We start from the raw sequence: 15,760 nt of genomic DNA, 5'->3' as shown, positions 1-15,760 counted from the left end.
AGATATGTGGTTCCAAACATGCACAACATTTTTGCAGCGAGGGCTGTCAAGTTGGGGTAACCTGGCAAGAGATTCTGATAAAATGTGTCCAAGCCAGCTGCGGCAAATTTGCCCTTCAAATCCGAGTAACACTGCAAGTCTATTATTTCAAGTTGGATGCTGACGGGCAGATCAGAGGGATTCACGGTGAATGGCGAGCAAAAAACGTTGAAGTCTTTCTCCAGTTCACCAAAAATCTGAAAGCGTTGCTCAAACTCCCGTAACAGTCCCGTTATTTTATCTTTGAACCGCTTCATGTCTGCCACATGTTGGGTCGCGCACACATTTTTCAGACAGGGGAAGTGAGCTGCATCACCACCGGCGAGTTGCGTCTCCCACAATGACAGCTTCAACTTGAAAGAACGTATGCTGTCATAATACTGCGTGACAACTTTGTTGCGCCCTTGCAGCTGTTTGTTCAAGTTATTCAGGTGCTCTGTAACATCCACCATAAATGCAAGGTCCTGCATCCATTCTGCGGAATGAAATTCCTAACACTGGTTTGCCCTTTTCTTCCATGAACTGTTCAATTTCTTCTCGTAAATCAAAGAAACGCCTCAGCACAGCACCTCGGCTTAACCATCTTACCTCAGTGTGGTATGGCAGGCCATAGATGTGGTCTTTCTCTCTGAGAAGGCTGTCAAACTGACGGTGATTCAGGCTTCTGGATCGGATGAAATTAACAGTTTGGATGACCACCTTCATGACGTTATCCATCTTTAATGACTTGCAACACAAAGCCTCCTGGTGCAAAATACAGTGAAAAGTAAAAAAATCACGTCCTCCATTTGCAGATTGCACTTTCTCTCTGAACTTTGTCACAACGCCTGCTTTTTTCCCGATCATTGAGGGCGCACCATCTGTAGCCAGGCTGACAGGGCGGGACCAGTCCACTCCAACCCTGTCCAGCGTGCCGACGAGTGAGGTAAAAATATCAGCTGCTGTAGTTGTATCTGTCATCGGCACCAACTCCACGAACTCCTCGGTGACGGTCAATGTGTCATCAACTCCACGGATGAAAATGGCCAGTTGTGCAACATCTGTAATGTCCGTGCTTTCATCAATTGCAACCGAAAACGCAATAAATGACTTTACTTTTTGCTTCAACTGGCTGTCCAAATCCACTGAAAGGTCGGAAATCCTGTCTGCAACTGTGTTTCTTGTCAGGCTGATATTTACAAAAGCCTGACGATTTTCAGGGACACACAATCTCCGCTGCCTTCATCATGCATGTTTTTACAAATTCACCCTCACTAAATGGTTTTGAAGCCACTGCAATTTCATTAGCAATGAGGTAGCTAGCTTTCACTGCAGCATCACTGATGTCTCAGCTGTGAGTAAACACAGACTGCTGTTTCTTCAGACCCGCCAACAGTTCATTCACCTTCTCTCATCTCCGCTGTCCTTGAATGTTGTCATATTTGTCGGCATGAAGACTCACATAGTGGCGACGAAGGTTATATTCTTTCAGCACTGCAACATGCTGTGAACACACCAAACATACAGCTTTCCCATTCAATTCCGTGAATAAATAGGAGGATGACCATTTTTCTTGGAACACTCTGCACTCTGCATCCACTTTTCTCTTTTTTGACAGAGACATATTGGGGCAATGAGGGTGCCAAAGCACATAATGTTAAAAGTAGAAGCCGTAATAAATATCGCGGGCAAAACAAAGTAGCTCATCCGGACTGGCTGCACGTGCTTGACCTACTTGCTCTGCCCCGGTATAAACAGTTTGCTTGCTTAACACAATTGCTATTGCGCCATCCAGTGGACGCAATTGGAACAGCAGTTTATTTTATTGAAAAATTGCAGCGCATTTTTATACTTTACAAAATCATCTCGCGGGCCGGATTAAACCCGTTTGCGGGCCTGATCCGGCCCGCGGGCCGGACGTTTGACACCCCCGATTTAGAACAAACAAAAAGACTGAACGACTGGGTCACGTCTCTAGCAACCGAAACAATAGAACGAACGACCAGCCGGCTTGGGTAGCAACCCTAGATTTGTGTCGGGACTATATCTTGTGGAAGGATGAAATAGTATAAATAAATTCATAAAAATAACATTTTTAATGAAAATATGTCAATCATTATTTGAATATGTTGGTAACCTAGACTTTGTCTCGGGACTAACAACACCTGTGCCAATATATACTCCAAACACCGGCTTCTCTGGCATTATCACTTAAGTAGAGTACAGTACATTATACTGTACTCTAGTGTGCTCTACTGTACTGGACTCTACTGAACTATACTCTACTTTCCTTTACTGTAATGTGCTGTCAAAACTTGTGAAACATAGACGTCTACGATTGGTCCAGATTTGCGGCAGTCACCAATCATGGACGTTTATGTTTGGCCCAAATCAAGGCCAGTCCAGACCGGACAAGAAATCGATGTCTGTTAATGTTGAAATCAAGGCCAGGGTGGACTGACCAAATTTCAACTACTTTTCAATGTCCATGGATGTCCGGTGTCGGTCGGTGCTCCGTGGGTGTGGATGCTGGTTACAGTAAATGGAAATAGAGAGGGTTCATTGGTAGGTGTCAGTAAGGGAGAGGTAACATTAACTGGAGAGAGATGAGAGAGGCAGAGCGAGAGAGAGGGAGGGGTTGTCTAGACTGTTTTCACACTCTCGCTTTGACCACCAGACTAATTGGAAGTTTTACCTTTACTTCTTACTTCTGTGAACTTTCATTATCCTCCCTCACGAGGGAGAGAAATTTGAAAATATCTTAAAGATATGTGGGTTTTTGATAACGGAATTACAAGGCACAAGACAATGTTTCTTAAACTCACAGAAGTCAAATAATTTCTCCAAAACGAAATATAAGTGTTACTGGTGATATTAGTTGGCAGGGGTCTTCAATTCAACATTGTGTTTTGATGTAGTATTACTAATAACTTTTTTTGCCTTTTTCTGGTTGATGTTTTCTTAAGACCCCTTTTCCATCTGTTTGAGCAGAAATCAAAGCCATTACTTATGTCTAATTTGTAAGATGGAAAATGGTTGAAAAATGTGTCTGCCTTCATTTCCCTAAAATATAGACTCTTAGCTTTTGTTACACACCCAATTAGATATGCTCCTATTAACTTCACATGTTGGTGCACATGGGTCATTTTACATGGAAATGACCCTAGTTAACTAGCTTTTTTATGCATATACTTATGCATATACTGTACATAAAGTAAATCTTGAAATACAGCTTGCTTTCATGCAATAGTTCATGTAACTAACTCTTTCTCCTACAGTGAGGGGGAAAAAGTATTTGATCCCCTGCTGATTTTGTACGTTTGCCCACTGACAAATAAATGATCAGTCTATAATTCTAATGGTAGGTTTATTTGAACAGTGAGAGACAGAATAACAACAAAAAAAGTCCAGAAGAACACATGTCAAAAATGTTATAAATTTATTTGCATTTTAATGAGGGAAATAAGTATTTGACCCCCTCTCAATCAGAAAGATTTCCGGCTCCCAGGTGTCTTTTATACAGGTAACAAGCTGAGATTAGGAGCACGCTCTCAAAGGGAGTGCTCCTAATCTCAGTTTGTTACCTGTATAAAAGACACCTGTCCACAGAAGCAATCAATCAATCATATTCCAAACTCTCCACCATGGCCAAGACCAAAGAGCTCTCCAAGGATGTCAGGGACAAGATTGTAGACCTACACAAGGCTGGAATGGGCTACAAGACCATCACCAAGCAGCTTGGTGAGAAGGTGACAACAGTTGGTGCGATTATTCGCAAATGGAAGAAACACAAAATGTGCAAGATCTCACCTTGTGGAGTTGAAATGATCATGAGAACGTGAGGAATCAGCCCAAAACTACACGGGAGGATCTTGTCAATGATCTCAAGGCAGCTGGGACCATAGTCACCAAGAAAACAATTGGTAACACACTACGCCGTGAAGGACTGAAATCCTGCAGCGCCCGCAAGGTCCCCCTGCTCAAGAAAGCACATTTACAGTGCCGTCTGAAGTTTGCCAATGAACATCTGAATGATTCAGAGGAGAACTGGGTGAAAGTGTTGTGGTCAGATGAGACCAAAATCGAGCTCTTTGGCATCAACTCAACTCGCCGTGTTTGGAGGAGGAGGAATGCTGCCTACGACCCCAAGAACACCATCCCCACCGTCAAACATGGAGGTGGAAACATTATGCTTTGGGGGTGTTTTTCTGCTAAGGGGACAGGACAACTTCACCGCATCAAAGGGACGATGGACGGGGCCATTTCCGTCTAATCTTGGGTGAGAACCTCCTTCCCTCAGCCAGGGCATTGAAAATGGGTCGTGGATGGGTATTCCAGCATGACAATGACACAAAACACACGGCCAAGGCAACAAAGGAGTGGCTCAAGAAGAAGCACATTAAGGTCCTGGAGTGGCCTAGCCAGTCTCCAGACCTTAATCCCATAGAAAATCTGTGGAGGGAGCTGAAGGTTCGAGTTGCCAAACGTCAGCCTCGAAACCTTAATGACTTGGAGAAGATCTGCAAAGAGGAGTGGGACAAAATCCCTCCTGAGATGTGTGCAAACCTGGTGGCCAACTACAAGAAAGGTCTGACCTCTGTGATTGCCAACAAGGGTTTTGCCACCAAGTACTAAGTCATGTTTTGCAAAGGGGTCAAATACTTATTTCCCTCATTAAAATGCAAATCAATTTATAACATTTTTGACATGCGTTTTTCTGGATTTTTTTGTTGTTATTCTGTCTCTCACTGTTCAAATACACCTACCATTAAAATTATAGACTGATCATGTCTTTGTCAGTAGGCAAACGTACAAAATCAGCAGGGGATCAAATACTTTTTTCCCTCACTGTATGCCAGTATCTGTCTGCATCATGCGTCCAAATCATAATCAATATTCATGGTATTCTTATGGCAGGATAAAAATGTATTGACTGTAGATCAAAAAGAATGAAAAGGCTACACAGATTGATTTGGTTGAATCCCATAAAAAAACTTTACTTACAACTCAACTTCATATGCTTTACATTCTACATACAGTGGGGAGAACAAGTATTTGATACACTGCCAATTTTGCAGGTTTTCCTACTTACAAAGCTTGTAGAGGTCTGTAATTTTTATCATAGGTACACTTCAACTGTGAGAGACGGAATCTAAAACAAAAATCCAGAAAATCACATTGTATGATTTTTAAGTAATTAATTTGCATTTTATTGCATGACATAAGTATTTGATACATCAGAAAAGCAGAACTTAATATTTGGTACAGAAACCTTTGTTTGCAATTACAGAGATCATACGTTTCCTGTAGGTCTTGACCAGGTTTGCACACACTGCAGCAGGGATTTTGGCCCATTCCTACCATACAGACCTTCTCCAGATCCTTCAGGTTTCGGGGCTGTCGCTGGGCAATACAGACTTTCAGCTCCCTCCAAAGATGTTCTATTGGGTTCAGGTCTGGAGACTGGCTAGACCACTCCAGGACCTTGAGATGCTTCTTACGGAGCCACTCCTTAGTTGCCCTGGCTGTGTGTTTTGGGTCGTTGTCATGCTGGAAGACCCAGCCACGACCCATCTTCAATGCTCTTACTGAGGGAAGGAGGTTGTTGGACAAGATCTCGCAATACATGGCCCCATCCATGCAGTCGTCCTGTCCCCTTTGCAGAAAAGCATCCCCAAAGAATGATGTTTCCACCTCCATGCTTCACGGTTGGGATGGTGTTCTTGGGGTTGTACTCATCCTTCTTCTTCCTCCAAACACGGCGAGTGGAGTTTAGACCAAAAAGCTCTATTTTTGTCTCATCAGACCACATGACCTTCTCCCATTCCTCCTCTGGATCATCCAGATGGTCATTGGCAAACTTCAGACGGGCCTGGACATGTGCTGGCTTGAGCAGGGGGACCTTGCGTGGCGCTGCAGGATTTTAATCCATGACGGCGTAGTGTGTTACTAATGGTTTCCTTTGAGACTGTGGTCCCAGCTCTCTTCAGGTCATTGACCAGGTCATGCCGTGTAGTTCTGGGCTGATCCCTCACCTTCCTCATGATCATTGATGCCCCACGAGGTGAGATCTTGCATGGAGCCCCAGACCGAGGGTGATTGACCGTCATCTTGAACTTCTTCCATTTTCTAATAATTGCGCCAACAGTTGTTGCCTTCTCACCAAGCTGCTTGCCTATTGTCCTGTAGCCCATCCTAGCCTTGTGCAGGTCTACAATTTTATCCCTGATGTCCTTACACAGCTCTCTGGTCTTGGCCATTGTGGAGAGGTTGGAGTCTGTTTGATTGAGTGTGGACAGGTGTCTTTTATACAGGTAACGAGTTCAAACAGGTGCAGTTAATACAGGTAATGAGTGGAGAACAGGAGGGCTTCTTAAAGAAAAACTAACAGGTCTGTGAGAGCCGAATTCTTACTGGTTGGTAGGTGATCAAATACTTATGTCATGCAATAAAATGCAAATTAATTACTTAAAAATCATACAATGTGATTTTCTGGATTTTTGTTTTAGATTCCGTCTCTCACAGTTGAAGTGTACCTATGATAAAAAAAATTACAGACCTCTACATGCTTTGTAAGTAGGAAAACCTGCAAAATCGGCAGTGTATCAAATACTTGTTCTCCCCACTGTATTGCTCTTGTAGCTGCGATGGTCCAGTGAACTACGCTTGTGTGACGAGTAATGTTGCTTTAAGGCAGGGGTGTCAAACGTACGGCCCGCGGGCCGGATCAGGCCCGCAAACGGGTTTAATCCGGCCCGCGAGATGATTTAAAAAAAAAAAAAAAAAAAAAAGTATAAAAATGCGCTGCAATTTTTCAATAAAATAAACTGCTGTTCCAATTGCGTCCACTGGATGGCGCAATAGCAATTGTGTTAAGCAAGCAAACTGTTTATACCGGGGCAGAGCAAGTAGGTCAAGCACGTGCAGCCAATGAGCTACTTTGTTTTGCCCGCGATATTTATTACAGCTTCTACTTTTAACATTTTGTGCTTTGGCACCCTCATTGCCCCAATATGTCTCTGTCAAAAAAGAGAAAAGTGGACGCAGAGTGCAGAGTGTTCCAAGAAAAATGGTCATCCTCCTATTTATTCACGGAATTGAATGGGAAAGCTGTATGTTTGGTGTGTTCAGAGCATGTTGCAGTGCTGAAAGAATATAACCTTCGTCGCCACTATGTGAGTCTTCATGCCGACAAATATGACAACTTTCAAGGACAGCGGAGATGAGAGAAGGTGAATGAACTGTTGGCGGCTCTGAAGAAACAGCAGTCTGTGTTTACTCACAGCCGAGACATCAGTGACGCTGCAGTGAAAGCTAGCTACCTCATTGCTAATGAAATCGCAGTGGCTTCAAAACCATTTAGTGAGGGTGAATTTGTAAAAACATGCATGATGAAGGCAGCGGAGATTGTGTGCCCTGAAAAGCGGCAGGCTTTTGCAAATATCAGCCTGACAAGAAACACAGTTGCAGACAGGATTTCCGATCTTTCAGTGGATTTGGACAGCCAGTTGAAGTAAAGTCATTTATTGCGTTTTCGGTTGCAATTGATGAAAGCACGGACATTATAGATGTTGCACAACTGGCCATTTTTTCATCCGCGGAGTTGATGACACATTGACCGTCACCGAGGAGTTCGTGGAGTTGGTGCCGATGACAGATACAACGACAGCAGCTGATATTTTTACCGCACTCGTCGGCGCGCTGGACAGGGTCGGAGTGGACTGGTCCCGCGCTGTCAGCCTGGCTACAGATGGTGCGCCCTCAATGATCGGGAAAAAAAGCAGGCGTTGTGACAAAGTTCAGAGAGAAAGTGCAATCTGCAAATGGAGGACGTGATTTTTTGACTTTTCACTGTATTTTGCACCAGGAGGCTTTGTGTTGCAAGTCATTAAAGATGGATAACGTCATGAAGGTGGTCATCCAAACTGTTAATTTCATCCGATCCAGAAGCCTGAATCACCGTCAGTTTGACAGCCTTCTCAGAGAGAAAGACCACATCTATGGCCTGCCATACCACACTGAGGTAAGATGGTTAAGCCCGAGGTGCTGTGCTGAGGCGTTTCTTTGATTTACGAGAAGAAATTGAACAGTTCATGGAAGAAAAGCGCAAACCAGTGTTAGAATTTCATTCCGCAGAATGGATGCCGGACCTTGCATTTATGGTGGATGTTACAGAGCACCTGAATAACTTGAACAAACAGCTGCAAGGGCGCAACAAAGTTGTCACGCAGTATTATGACAGCATACGTTCTTTCAAGTTGAAGCTGTCATTGTGGGAGACGCAACTTGCGGTGGTGATGCAGCTCACTTCCCCTGTCTGAAAAATGTGTGCGCGACCCAACATGTGGCAGACATGAAGCGGTTCAAATATAAAATAACGGGACTGTTACGGGAGTTTGAGCAACGCTTTCAGATTTATGTTTATATGTTTTTATGTTGATGTGCTATTGTTTTTAATTGATTTTATTTGATTTGTATATTTAACCTATTCTTGACTCTGTGGTTCTTGCACTTGTTTGGGGAACAGGATTTCATTATTTATATCTACATTTCTGCCTGAGAAATGACACCCTGATATAGTTCTGTGATCTGTGAAACAGTTCTGTTAATCACTGAGGCATTGTGTGTTTGTGTGTTCTTTTTCTTCAGAATTTTCAAATAAACTTGACGTGTTTTATGATTAATAGTGATGTTGTGCTTGTACTATTTTGGACACACTGTCCTCAGGCTCCAGCTTTATGTTGTATGTTGATCGTATTAAAACAAAGAAAACAATCTGAAGTTGTTGTTTTTAAGTTATATATACCATGATTTTTCCGGTCCGGCCCACTTGGGAATAGATTTTCCTCCATGTGGCCCCTGAGCTAAAATGAGTTTGACACCCCTGCTTTAAGGCTTAAAAACCCTTACTATAACTTCCATTAGCTCATTGGGTTACCACAGTCTTGGAGTCTGGTAGATTTGAAGACACAGGTTCGACACCCGGTCGTTTGCACTCTCTCAGTGTAACGGCACTTTTTCACGCATTAACTCAGACATTGAGTGGGGAAGACAGACGCGTATAGACACAGAGATTCAACAGTGATCTTATCTGAACAGGCCTATGTTTGATAACTGTCTTTGATTTATTGGGGAGTTAAAAGGATTGTCAGAGAACTTTAGCGATGATCGCAGTGGGATAAACCATTACACTTGAACTGTCACATGTGAAATACGCCGCCCAGCCACCACCAGACCCCAATGATGAATTAATGGGTGACTGCACTTCCTGATTTGGCCTCGTTTTGAAGATTGCTCATTAAGAAATGCCATGACTGAAGCCAAACGTGAGTTGTCTTGGGGGTGTGGTTTGGTGTGGGTGTGTTATGTTTGCATATCGTACTGGCAGGTACTGTTGTTTGCCCCTCCGGAGTCAAAATAGCCACTTCCTCAAATTAGTCAATTCCTCAAATAGTCAGAATTAATCAAAGATAAATCAAGAAATCTGTAATTAATTTGGATGTTTTGCCGAGGAGGTCTTAGTCACGCAATTTTACATCTAGCTAAGGTGTTTTGGTGCAGTATTTCTTAAGTTAAAAAATGTGGATGAAAAACGAGTCAGTGCTCTGCATACAGTCTGTCGAGTCGAAGGTCTGGCTGCATGTCTACATTTTAGTCATTTAGCAGACGCTCTTATCCAGGGCGACTTACAGGAGCAATTAGGGTTAAGTGCCTTGCTCAAGGTCACAGACAGATTTTTTTTCACCTAGTCAGTTCGGGGATTTGAACTTACCTGCCGACCCGATTTCTGCGAACAATAACGTCTGCAACTTCATCATCTGCAAGCTGTCAAACTATTGTAAATAAAGCACAAGCTACACCAGGGGTTGGCAACAGTTGGGATACAAGTGCGCTCCCATTGAAGACCGTGTTACAATTAACCCCGCAGCCTGTTACAATTAACCCGTGAGAAATACAAGCGGGACATTTCACTTCCACCACTTCCGGTTGAATTTTAAACAACTGGTATGTCCTAAAAACTTTGCTACAGTGTGTAATGGTAGCTAAGATACACCTGCTCGTCAAACATCTCATTCCAAAATCATGGGAATTAATATGGAGTTGGTCCCCCCCTTTGCTGCTATGACACCCTCCACTCTTCTGGGAAGGCTTTTCACTAGATGTTGGAACATTGCTGCGGGGACTTGCTTCCATTCAGCCACAAGCATTAGTGAGGTCGGGCACTGATGTTGGGCGATTAGGCCTGGCTCGCAGTCGGAGTTCCAATTCATCCCAAAGGTGTTCAGTGGGGTTGAGATCAGGGCTCTGTGCAGGCCAGTAAAGTTCTTCCACACCTATCTCGACAAACCATTTTTGTATGGACCTCGCTTTGTGCACAGGGGCATTGTCATGCTGAAACAGGAAAGGCCCATCCCCAAACTGTTGCCACAAAGCTGGAAGCACAGAATCGTCTATAGTGTCATTGTATGCTGTAGCGTTAAGATTTCCCTTCACTGGAACTAAGGGGCCTAGTCTGAACCATGAACAGCACCAGACCATTATTCCTCCTCCACTGAACTTTACTGTTGGCACTATGCATTGGGGCAGGTAGCGTTCTCCTTGCATCCGCCAAACCCAGATTTGTCCGTCGGACTGCCAGATGGTGAAGCGTGATTAATCACTCCAGAGAACACGTTTACACTGCTCCAGAGTCCAATGGCGGCAAGTTTTACACCGCTCCAGCTGACGCTTGACATTGCGCATGGTGATCTTAGGCTTGTGTGCGGCTGCTCAGCCATGGAAACACATTTCATGAAGCTCCCAACAAACAGTTATTGTACTGACGTTGCTTCCAGAGGCAGTTTGGAACTCGGTAGTGAGTGTTGCAATCGAGGACTGACTATTTTTACGTGGTACCACTTCACGGCTGAGCCTTTGTTGCTCCTAGACGTTTTCACTTCATAATAACAGCACTTACAGTTGACCGGGGCAGCTCTAGCAGGGCAGAAATTTGACGAACTGACTTGTTGGAAAGGTGGCATCATATGACGGTACCATGTTGAAAGTCAGTGAGCTCCTCAGTACAGGGCCATTCTACTGCCAATGTTTGTCTATGGAGATTGCATGGCTGGGTGCTCGATTTTATACACCTGTCAGCAACGGGTGTGGCTGAAATTGCCGAATCCACTAATTTGAAGGGGTGTCCACATACTAGTGTATGTATGTTTGTATACAAATATTATGAATATTATTTTAATATTAAGCAAAAGCCTAAAACTGTTACTTTGTTCCCCGGTCTCACGTAATGTTTCTGACTCATCGATGTCACATAGGCCGTTTAAAACCAGTGTAGTGTATTCATGGTTGCCAAGGGAAGCCAGGCTTCACAAAAAAAATTATGAAGAAAAAAAACATACACTACCAGTCAAATGTTGGGACACACTCATTCATACTATTTTTTACATTGAAGAATAATAGTGAAGACATCAAAACTATGAAATTACACATATGGAATCATGTAGTAACCAAAAAAGTGTTAAACAAGGAGTTCCCACATATGCTGAGCACTTGTTGGCTGCTTTTCCTTCACTCTGCGGTCCGACTCATCCCAAACCATCTCAATTGGGTTGAATTCGGGGGATTGTGGAGGCCAGGTCATCTGATGCAGCACTCTATCACTCTCCTTCTTGGTCAAATAGCCCTTACACAGCCTGGAGGTGTGTTGGGTCATTGTCCTGTTGAAAAACAAATGATAGTCCCACTAAGCCCAAACCAAATGGGATGGCGTATTACCGCAGAATGCTGTGGTAGCCATGCTGGTTAAGTGTGCCTTGAATTCTAAATAAATCACAGACAGTGTCACCAGCAAAGCACCCCCATACCATAACACCTCCTCCTCCATGCTTTACGGTGGGAACTACACATGCGGAGATCATCCGTTCACCCACACCACGTCTCACAAAGACACAGCGGTTGGAACCAAAAATCTCCAATTTGGACTCCACACCAAAGGTCAGATTCCCACCAGTCTAATGCCCATTGCTCGTGTTTCATGGCCCAAGCAAGTCTCTTCTTATTATTGGTGTCCTTTAGTAGGGGTTTCTTTGCAGCAATTCAACCATGAAGGCCTGATTCACACAGTCTCCTCTGAACAGTTGATGTTGAGATGTGTCTGTGACTTGAACTCTGTGAAGCATTTATTTGGGCTGCAATTTCTGAGGCTGGTAACTCTAATGAACTTATCCTCTGTAGCAGAGTTAACTTTTGGTCTTCCATTCCTGTGGTGGTCCTCATGAGAGCCAGTTTCATCATAGCGCTTGATGGTTTTTGCGACTGCACAAATGTTCCGTATTGACTGACCTTCATGTCATAAAGTAATGATGGACTGTCATTTCTCTTTGCTTATTTGAGATGTTCTTGCCATAATATGGACTTGGTCTTTTACCAAATAGGGCTATCTTCTGTATACCACCCATACCTTGTCACAACACAACTGATTGGCTCAAACGCATTAAGAAGGAAAGACATTCCACAAATTAACTTTTAAGAAGGCACACCTGTTAATTGAAATGCATTCCAGGTGACTGCCTCATGAAGCTGGTTGAGAGAATGCCAAGAGTGTGCAAAGCTGTCATCAAGGCAAAGGGTGGCTATTTGTAGAATCTCAAATATAAAATACATTTGGATTTGTTTAACACCTTTTTGGTTACTACATGATTCCATGTGTTATTTCATAGTTTTGATGTCTTCACTATTGTTCTACAATGTAGAAAATAGTAAAAAAATAAATAAAGAAAAACCCTGGAATGAGTAGGTGTGTCCAAACATTGACTGGTACTGTACATTATTTTATCTTTCGACTCTCTTTCATAATCTTCCTTCAATTTGCAAGAGGCTGATTGTATCTCACCGGGAAAAGCATCCGAGCGAGCGAAACAGCACCCCTCTGTCTCTGTATGTGTAGGTTATCTATCTGATGTTGTCTGGTCAAAAAGAGTATGACATTGTTGCTGCCTGTAGCATGTCATGCAAGGGAAGCCAGAGAGCATTTGGCCTCCCTTGATAAAAAAGTGTACAATTATAGCTAATCAGCGTTGAGCTAAATAAACTAAGTGAAAAGAAAAGTGTCAAGGGAAGCCAGTTTGGATTTGGCTGCACTCCAATCACATCGAGAGCAAAATGTCATTGACAGGAGAAAAACTCGAATTGTGTTGTTGTTCTCTGGTGGCTGGCTAGCTAGCTAGCTAAAATTGGCAGTTTCCTAAATTAGCCATGGATGGAGATAGGGATTTGGACTTGTGGTTTGACTTAATTTGTTGTACTGGCCAGTGATTATAATGTTGATTCCGATCCAACCATAAATTCATACATTTTGCCCCTGGCCTGAGAGGATGGAAGTTCAATATGTAGCTAGATGTAGTAGGCTAATGTTAACTAGCTGACCTGGTGCATTGTTGCCCATGAAAGGAAGTTAACATGAAAGAGAGGAGGATGGCATTGGCGTTTCACGGGTGAGTTAACATGTTGTTTCTACTTGCACATGAACACATGCTCACACACACACACACACACACACACACACACACACACAAAAATCAGAACCATGGACAGCCACATCATATTTAGCTTACTTTGACTGGACTAAATTGTTTTTGGTATCTTTTAGTTGTCATTGTAATCAGACTAAGCATAGTTGATTTGATGATGTTGAAATGGTACTGGAATAGTGGAGGCAGATCCTGTTTTCTTTGCGACTTGCAGTAACTCTCTGTGGTTCTAAATCAATAGTTGTTTAGTAGTCCGAAAATGTCCTCGAGGTACACATATGAATGCTGTGCACCATATCATGCATGTAATGCAAAGCTAGATGAGATGATCTGATTTGATGAACAAACAATGAGCATGTCTCACTCTCCCTCGCTCTCTCTCCCACTCACTCCAGAGATAGCAACACTCACACCGTGCAAGGTAGGCCGTTGCATGTGACGTAATATAACAATGAAAGGGCTCTCCGCCAAGTCTCCTTGCCTAAGATCCAGAGCCATGCGTGTTTATGAATAAATAGCACGTCCGAATGAAACCTCGACTATATGGACAAGCAGTGACTTGGTAGACCATGCCGCTTAGGTTAAATTGGTTTACAAATTACAAGGCATTATCTGACTCAAATAGGCTACTTATTCAGGTTTTGTGCAAACAATGACAGCATATCTGGCATTCTCGGAACGGGGCCTGATGAGGTTACGGGGCGCGACAGGGAAATGTCGTTACATTTCAGCCCACAGGTGGCACGACCTGACGCGAACACCCTCCATAGGATTCCCTCACGACCGCGGGAGGCTCGCTTCCACGCAGCAGCGGAGCCGCAGGGGCTATCCTTTCCTTGCTACACTGGCCGCCCACGCATGAACTGGCATGGCACGCAACACACATGCAGCTAAAACAATGTCTGTGGAAAACGGTGCTATAGATGGCAAATAGAAACAAATGTCCACGTTTTGATCATTACATTTTTAAATGTCCACGATAAGATTGCCCACAGCAGCTCCCCAGTCTGTTGTGAATAAGACTATAATTGATAGCCTACTTCTAACTTAGTACAATATAGCCTAAGCTTTTAGGCTACTATTGGGCTTCTTCAATCTGTGCTGTGACTTTTGGCATCATTTATTGCACCTCAAGCATACATAGCCAAATCATCTCTTTCCACCATAGAAAGCTGCCAGCCACCCTTGAAAAAAAACGGAGCTCTCTGTCATCAGCAAAACGTATTTCACCTGAGAAAAATAATCTCAAGTAGCCTATAGCTAGCTCTCTCTGCAAAGGACCGCGTTCTTAAAATAACTATGTCGCCCAAATGTACAGGTGTGAATACATTTTGCCACAGGTAAAACAGGAAGGTGAGATATTAGGCGATAACTAAGTCTCGCTATGTAACGTTATCCCATTCTCCTTTTTCAGGCTACTCCAACATTACAGGCTACCATGGTTTAATGCTTATTGGTCATTCAGCACTGGCAGCTGAGGTTCTAAAAACAGATGCTAGAAACACTGAATCGGGCTATAGCTGCTGGTAGGTAGTCTACAATATATAACAATCACATCAAATAAATATGAAATGTAACATTAATGGTATAAACATAATGTGTATTTCTTCTTACCTCGGACACAGAGAAGGGACATCTCTGAAAGTAGCTGTGAGCGTCCCCGGCTGTCCTCTACCGGCCGCCTGTTCTTCACTGTTTCGCTTGGCTACAGTTACCTCTCTGTGTAGGCTACAGATGTCGGCTACGTCATAACATAGGCTAAATATCGCAGTAGTGGATACAAAAACGATTCGAGGACATATTACAACGGAACCCGTCCGTTTTTCACGGATATGGCTATTTGTTTTGCTGTTTAAACGCTCCCCCCACTAAGCTGTCTCTCTCGCGCTCTCTGCATCACTCTCCTCCGCTCCTCTCGCGCGCACAGCCATATTGTTTCAGCACCAGCGTCGCGTGGACAGTTCCGCGCCGCCTGACGTCACGGTTAATGTGACGCGAGGCAGCTGTAGTGGGGGCCACGAGATATCTATAATTATCTCTGAGAACTGGCGTAGCGGAAACCCCAGCAAGTCGGGAGGCATATGAGCTCTGGGTGCGCATGCCCGGTCATCTCTCACCTATGTCTACGTTTTATAAATGTTTTAAATAAATAATTTTGACAGTAACACTCCTTTTGAATTTCCACATGTAGCAAGGGAAGTGTTTGTGTTGTCCAA

At 43.5% G+C, this 15,760-nt stretch overlaps 1 protein-coding gene across 1 annotated transcript in view; it reads right to left on the bottom strand.

The window, feature by feature from the left end:
* The window catches only part of LOC121581347 (protein unc-13 homolog A-like), a 64,217-nt gene extending 48,759 nt beyond the window's left edge, over nt 1-15,458 (bottom strand). The window contains exon 1 of the mRNA XM_041896868.2: nt 15,159-15,458. Within this exon, the coding sequence (XP_041752802.2) occupies nt 15,159-15,180 (22 nt within the window). The 5' untranslated portion in view covers nt 15,181-15,458. The remainder of the gene's footprint in view (nt 1-15,158) is intronic.
* Nucleotides 15,459-15,760: the final 302 nt, after the last annotated feature.

The sequence above is a fragment of the Coregonus clupeaformis genome, chromosome 14 (genome assembly GCF_020615455.1).
Source record: "Coregonus clupeaformis isolate EN_2021a chromosome 14, ASM2061545v1, whole genome shotgun sequence".
Lineage (NCBI taxonomy): Eukaryota > Metazoa > Chordata > Actinopteri > Salmoniformes > Salmonidae > Coregonus > Coregonus clupeaformis.
Note: the sequence above shows the minus strand (reverse complement) of the source record. Positions and strands in the feature narration are given on the sequence as shown.